The following is a 6,591-nucleotide window of genomic DNA, read 5'->3' as shown; positions in this document are numbered from 1 at the left end:
GCTGGCCCGCTGCCAAGTGGCAGCCTGGTGAGGCCAGGGGACCTCACGCCGCCCCCACCGTCCCCAGGACTGTCTGGTGACACCCTGCAGACAAGCCCTGCGCTGTGTCCTAGGTGGCGGGAAGGAAAGTTCCAGGAGGTGACGACGGCGGAGTTCGTCCTGCTGGAGGTGAACGGGCTGTTCACGTACACGTACTCCCTGACCGCCCGCACGGCGCTCTGCAGGTCCCAGCCGCAGAACTGGACCACCGTCATGGACAGCGCAGGCAACACAAAGCCCTTCCCCTGGGACCGAGAGGTAGCGTTTAGTCTTCTTCCAAAAGGGGTCNGGTCCGGGGAGTTAGTATCATTCCGCTGGGGGCTGCTATCACGGAACATTTACTGGATGGGTCTGGAGGCTGGGAGTCCAAGTTCAAGGTGGCTGTGGTTCTGTGTCTGGTGAGGGGCTCTTCCTATTTCACTGACCACGGTCCTCTCCCGGTGTGCTCACCGAGCCCTCTGGTGTCTCTCTCATAAGGTCACTCATCCATTCATGGGGGCTGCCCCCTCTGACCTGATCCCCTCCCAAAGGGCCCCCCTTCCCTGAACCACCGCCTGGGGGGCAGGTTTCAACGCAGGGACTTGGGGGCGGGGACACAGACCTTCAGTCCACAGCAAGGCGGCTGGTGGTGGGATGCACGCTAGGACACCTGGGAAATGGGAGGTGAGCAAGTCTTCCGGGAGGCTCTCTCAAGAGAGTTGGCCAAAGGCACCAAGGCACGCTCATAATATGCAAGCTTCCAGAACCATCCAAATGCCTATCAATACCACTGGAAATGATTAAATTCACCGTCGTTCCCGCCGCGGGAGCGTTTCTGTCGTGCACATGGGTTTTCGCACAATGGAGAAATAGGGCATGAAGTCAGTGTAAGGAAGCGACCCCGCCGGCCCCCTCCTGAGCCCTCTGGTTTCGCATTAACCGCTCGTATCCGCTCAGCCTCCTGCTGCGAGGGCGCGACCGCAGCGCCACGACGCCGCCAGCAGGTGGCGCTCGCTCCCCACACCTGAAGCCCGTTCCAGAGCATAGTCACTGGGTCCCCCCACCTTTTTTTTTTTAACATTTATTTATTTTTGAGAGACAGAGCACGAGTAGGGGAGGGGCAGAGAAAGAGGAAGAGACAGAATCCGAAGCAGCCTCCAGGCTCCGAGCCATCAGCACAGAACCGGACCTGGGGCTCGTACTCGCGAACAGCGAGATCATGACCCAAGCCGAAGGGTTAACCGACTGAGCCCCCCAGGAGCCCCTGTGTTTTGTTTTCTAATTCTGAGAACTTCCAACCCCCCAGAGAAGCCGAGAGGGCAGTGCGTCGGACCACTGGCCATTACGGGGCTGCAGGAGAAACCTGCCCGCCCACGGCCGCCGGCATCCAGCGGGGTTCCCCCCATCCCACCCCCCGGCCTGCTGGGGCCATTCAGCTGGGGGAGGGGTGTCCAAGAAGGCCCCTCTCCCGTGTGGGGGCTCCTGTCAGCCAGCCGCCGGGCTGTCGACATGCTGTCTGTCCCCAGCAGGGTAGCCCGGGCTCCCTTACTGCAGGAACTTGGGGTTCCGAGAGTGGAAGCTTCCAGACCCCTGAAGGCCCACGCCCAGGACCCCTGCCCGTTCTGCTGGTCAGAAGCTGGTTGCAGGGCCACCCAGACCCCACCTCTTTTTTTTTTTAATGTTTTATTTATTTCTAGGAGAGAGAGAGAGACAGCGTGAGCAGGGGAGGGTCAGCGAGAGGGGGAGTCACAGACTCCGAAACAGGCTCCAAGCTCTGAGCTGGCGGTCAGCACAGAGCCCGACGCGGGGCTCGAACCCACGAACCGCGAGATCATGACCTAAGCGAAAGTCGGACGCTTAACCGACTAAGCCACCCAGGCGCCCCCGGACCCCACCTCTTGATGGGAAGAGCTGTGTCCGCGAAGGGGGAGGAGGCAGGGAGAGCGGCTCCCTTTTGGCGTCACGTGACCGCCCTCCGCCCCGCAGGGTGCGTGTCCCGGGGTCTTTCTGCTGCCCACCTGCGGGGCGTGGGTGGTTTCCGGTCTCTCGCTTCCATCCACCCGCGTGAGTCCCTTTGTCCTGGGAACTGTCTTCAGGCCGGGAAGTGCTTGCTGGCTTACAGCGGACGCCACTCAGGCCCCTCCGTGGGTGGTGCCACGGCGCCGGCCACCACAGCGCGGCCACCTGTCTCCCCACAGCACGCCAGCCAGGGGCGCTGCCTCGGGAGGGGCTTGTCCGTTTCCGCGTGCATTTCCTCCAGTGTGGACCGGGCTGTGTGCTTTCCTGCTTGAGGGCCGTTTTCACTTCCCCGCGCCGCGAATCGTGTTCAGCTGGAGTCCATTTTTTCCGCTGGGATTTCAAACTCTCCTCACTTTCCAGGAGCTCTTTGTAGATCTGTGAGGTTCGCCCTTTACTGCACTACGATTTGCAAATGTTTCCCTCAGTTTGTCTTCTACGTCTTTCTTTTGCCATTCAAAATGCATCCTTATTATAATTTTTTTTTTTTTTGAGAAAGAGCGAGCAAGTGAACATGAGCAGGGGAGAGGGGAGAGGGGAGAGACAGAGAATCCCAAGCAGGATCCATGTTATCAGTGCGGAGCCCAATTCGGGGCCGATCCCACCACCCTCGGAGCGTGACCTGGGCAGATAGCAAGTCAAATGCTCAAACAGCTGAGCCACCCGGGTGCCCCGTCCTTTATTTCATATATTGCCGGGCTCACCATTATTTTGGTTTTCTTGCTTTAAAAATTTTCTTTCTCTTCTTTTGTCTACGAGCCCAGCCCCCTCCCTTCTGGGTCCACCAGCAAATAGTGCAAAAGAGCGAGGTGTCCAGCTCAGGAGGGCAGTCCCTTTTTCCTGATGGGCTGAGTTCAGGAAACCTCCCCCTTTATATGAAATCCTGGGATCTGAAGACAGGCCAGAAAAGCTCCTGCCACCGCCCGACCACATCCTGACGCCATGGCCGTGCTAGGTGGCCGCGCCTCCTCTCTCCCTTCGCATTTCCCGGGTGTCTTAGCTGGCCCGGGGCTGCCGTGGCAAAACCGCCGTGAACCGGAGATTTATGCTTTCCCAGCTCCGGCGCAGCTTCCCAGGCATATGGGACCCCGCGCGGGCCACGCTGTCTCTCGGAGAGCAAGTCCCTCCAGGCCCTGCTCATGGCTTGCTGGCCCTCTTCGGGGTTCCTTGGCCTGTAGACAAACCCCCCAATCTCTGCCTCTGTCTTCACACTGACGTTCTTGTGCACGCTGTGTCCAAATGTCCCTTTTATAAGGACATCCATCATATCGGATCAGGGGCCACCCTAAGGACCTCGTTTTAACTGGATTAACCTGAAAGAGACTCCATCTCTGAATAAGGTCACATTCTGAGCTGCCGGGTGGGGTGGGGGGGCATGCCTCAGCCCCCAACACCAATTGTGCGTGTAACTGGCAGCGCCTGCGTCACCCCCAGACCCAGACTCAGGACAGTATGGAATTCTGGGAAGCCTGCCGCCCCTGCAGCTTGGAAAGGCCCAGAAGCAGGAGGGAAGGATAAAGGCCGAGCAGCCAACCACAGCATCCCCCAACCCCCACGAAGTCCACGAACCACCTGCCCACCAAGCATTTGGCCCTGGACTCCCCACCCCCCACGAGCATTTGGTGAGCCGCAGGCGGCCACTCGCATCGGGGCACCTCTGTGAGCGCGGCACCTCTGGGGGTGGGAGGGCCCTCCCCGCCTCTGAGCCAGTGGCCACACCTCTGTCCTTCCCAGAACTACGTCAGCTGCCATGACCTCAACGACGACGCCCCTTTGAAGTGGCCAGATGTCCCGTATCAGATCCTGGGAGGCCCAACAGCAAACAAGGTTATTTTTGAGCAAAGGAATGGGATCTACATCTTCTTCCTTTCTATCGTGGATCCGTACTACAGGTGAGCAGGGGCGAGTCGCCCCGTGCCAGCAGCCTTGGGGGCGTGGGGGGATGGCCGGCCCTCCCGGGGCAGGCCACACACCTGTGAGGGGCCCACCTTTCTCCTTCCCCTTGGCGGGTCCCGGATAAACCCCAATTTTCCCGGCAGCCCAGACTGTCCCTGGGAAGGATGATATTTTATGTTCTGAGAGACATTTGTTCACTCGTTAAGTAAGTCCTGATTCAGAGCCCATGCTGGGCGCTGGGGCAACAGCAATGACCAGCGGCCACATCCCTGCCCCCGGGGACCAGAATCACCCCTTTCAAGCCACATTCCATTGGTGGGGTACAGGAGCTGACTCTTAAATGTGCAGGGGTTTTGCAAGCTACTTGTCTTCGCATCAGTAGCCTGAGATCAGCTACAGACCAAGAATTTACTCCATGGAAGTCAGCGCCCCCTCCAAATGTTCACCACCCACGTGCACTAGACTTCTAGGTGGGCGGGTCTAGATTATCAACAGCTCCCACTGGACAGGGGACTATGGGACAGTCTCCACCCCCTCCCCCTGCATCATCTGTCTTCTCCAAATACAAAGGCCACCTTCCAAAGCTGCTCCTCTCTCTGCATCACACTTCCAGCTGAGCCCCGCTGAGGGCTCCCCTATGCTGGGTCCCCTCTTCTGGGATGCCCTTCCCTCCTGGCCTGCCCTCCCCTGCCTGCTGGGTGCCTGTGGCCCCGTCATCCGGCCCTCCACTTCCACTCAGCAATGGGATGCTTTGTTTGCCTATGTTGAGCCTGGGCATGGCGTCAAGGGGACGCCTTGTCCCCAGAGGAGGGGAGGGCAGGGATGATGCGAGGGAAAACAGTAAGACTGTCACCACAGCACGCGGATGGCAGCTGCAGCGGATGCGTGCGGCACTCGGGGGCCCAGCTCAGCACCTGGGGCCCGGCTGTCCCGCCCCTGGGTTTTAACACATTTAAACACGTGGCCTCACACCAACCACCCCTTTGCAGCTACTGTCACCTGGAAACCACCTTCAGTGTCTACGTCTACGGGGCCTTGCCCCTGTCCATCATCCCCAAGACGGTCACCGTCATCCCGCTCATAATGGCCATCCTGCTGTCCGTGTGGTTGGCCCACATGGTCCCCAAGCTGCTGCACACCAAGAAGGGCCTCAGGCTCAAGGAGTTCTGGGTCAGTCTGTGCCGGAGATGCAGACGGCTCTGCACGTTTTCCCGAGGCAGACGCTGAGCGCACACCAGCGGGGCCGAGTTGTCCTGAAATAAAGCGTTCTGGAAAAAAGGCAGCGGCAGCGCGTCTCAGGCGTGTGTCTCCTGACCCCTGCCTTCGCTGCCTCCCTCCGCAGCCTCACGTCCAAGTTCCTTTGCACGTGGCACCCACATCATGGGCAGATGGAGACGTGAACGAGCACAGGCGTGGGGGGGCGGGGAGGTGAGAGGCAAGCCTCTTAAAAGCAGATGCAGCAACATGTCCCACAGAGGACCAGGCCCACGGACAGGTAGGGGAAGCCTGTAGAAGACAGTGGCCCGTGGGATTCCATTTCCGGGACACAAGCCCTATTGTGTGTGCAAACACGTACGTGTGTGTTTTGCTATGTGCATGGACAAGTCTGGAAGACTTCCCACGGATCCATATGTGTATACATGTGTGTCCACGGCTGGGCCTGTGTGCGCACACACCCCCAGCCATGTGCGTGCAGTGCACGTATACACCCAGTGCGTATTTGCCTAGGACATGAGCACACGAGCGTGCGGACCCATACACATGTATAGATGTGCATACCTGTAATACACACACGTATGGACAGCACGTACACACACGTGCGCAGGCAGGGCCGGGCACACCTACACACGATGTGTACGTCATCTGCCAGGGACTTCCCTTCGCCTAGTGCCCTGGAGTTTAGTCTCAAAGATACTCCAACTGGGGCTGTGGGGAGAGGGGGGCTCAGAAGGAAGCTGGGGGGAAAGGGGGCTCCGGGCTTCTCTGTCCAGGCGCAGAACAGGGCCAGGCGTAGGAACAGACTCGGCCACACGGCCCGCAGCACGGTCCCAGCAGCTGTCTCTCCCCAGCTTTGGAGTAAGGGTTCAGGGAGGGGGCCCCCCAGCAGAGCCCAACAAGGCAGGCCCTGGAGACCCAGCCCAGGCCCTGGCGCAGGATCCTTCCTCCTCTGCAGGGGGAGAGGAGTGAGGGGCAACCCCCTCTCCACCACTTGGAACACAGATCCTTACAGAAACGGACAGAAGCCCCCATTCCTGCTGGCTGACTCCCAATTTCCGGGATTTGGAGAGGAGGGATTTAGGATCCCCGGGGACTCTAAGCCTCCCCAGCTCAGCTCCGGAACCCCAGCACCTAGGAGGTGCCGAGGGGCTGCTGGGCCTTCCCATGTGACCCAGCGACCCCCTGCGACAAGGCAGGGACGGTCCTCCACAGCCAGCCTCAGCCCACCGTCCCCAGGCCCCTATGCCACCAAGCTGACAGGGGGCCGAGAGGTCAAATGCACTTTAATGGGGGTCAGCCCCCAGGTCCTGCCGGGGCCCCGCAGCCTGCCTGCCCTTGCCTCCCTGCCTCCCCTTCTTGGCGGCTGAGGGGCCGGCCCTCTTCCTGCCAGGAGGCTCGGGTCGCCACGCGGGGGCCGCGGTGCTGGCGGCTGGGGGCCCCGGG

General features: G+C 60.3%; 2 protein-coding genes across 5 annotated transcripts in view; one reads left to right on the top strand and one right to left on the bottom strand.

Moving 5' to 3' along the window:
• The window catches only part of CATSPERD (catsper channel auxiliary subunit delta), a 40,933-nt gene extending 35,715 nt beyond the window's left edge, over positions 1 to 5,218 (top strand). For all 4 annotated transcript variants that reach the window (XM_077779185.1, XM_077779337.1, XM_077779258.1 and 1 more), the window contains 3 exons: positions 114 to 297; positions 3,769 to 3,926; positions 4,920 to 5,218. In XM_077779185.1, coding sequence (XP_077635311.1) covers positions 114 to 297; positions 3,769 to 3,926; positions 4,920 to 5,157 — 580 coding nt within the window. In that variant the 3' untranslated portion in view covers positions 5,158 to 5,218. The remainder of the gene's footprint in view (positions 1 to 113; positions 298 to 3,768; positions 3,927 to 4,919) is intronic.
• A 1,196-nt stretch (positions 5,219 to 6,414) lies between these two features.
• Positions 6,415 to 6,591, bottom strand: part of PRR22 (proline rich 22) — a 2,060-nt gene continuing 1,883 nt past the window's right edge. Inside the window, exon 6 of the mRNA XM_077751051.1 lies at positions 6,415 to 6,587. Within this exon, the coding sequence (XP_077607177.1) occupies positions 6,432 to 6,587 (156 nt within the window). The 3' untranslated portion in view covers positions 6,415 to 6,431. The remainder of the gene's footprint in view (positions 6,588 to 6,591) is intronic.

The sequence above is a fragment of the Crocuta crocuta genome, unplaced genomic scaffold (genome assembly GCF_008692635.1).
Source record: "Crocuta crocuta isolate KB4526 unplaced genomic scaffold, BGI_CrCroc_1.0 scaffold110, whole genome shotgun sequence".
Classification (NCBI taxonomy): Eukaryota; Metazoa; Chordata; class Mammalia; order Carnivora; family Hyaenidae; genus Crocuta; species Crocuta crocuta.
Note: the sequence above shows the minus strand (reverse complement) of the source record. Positions and strands in the feature narration are given on the sequence as shown.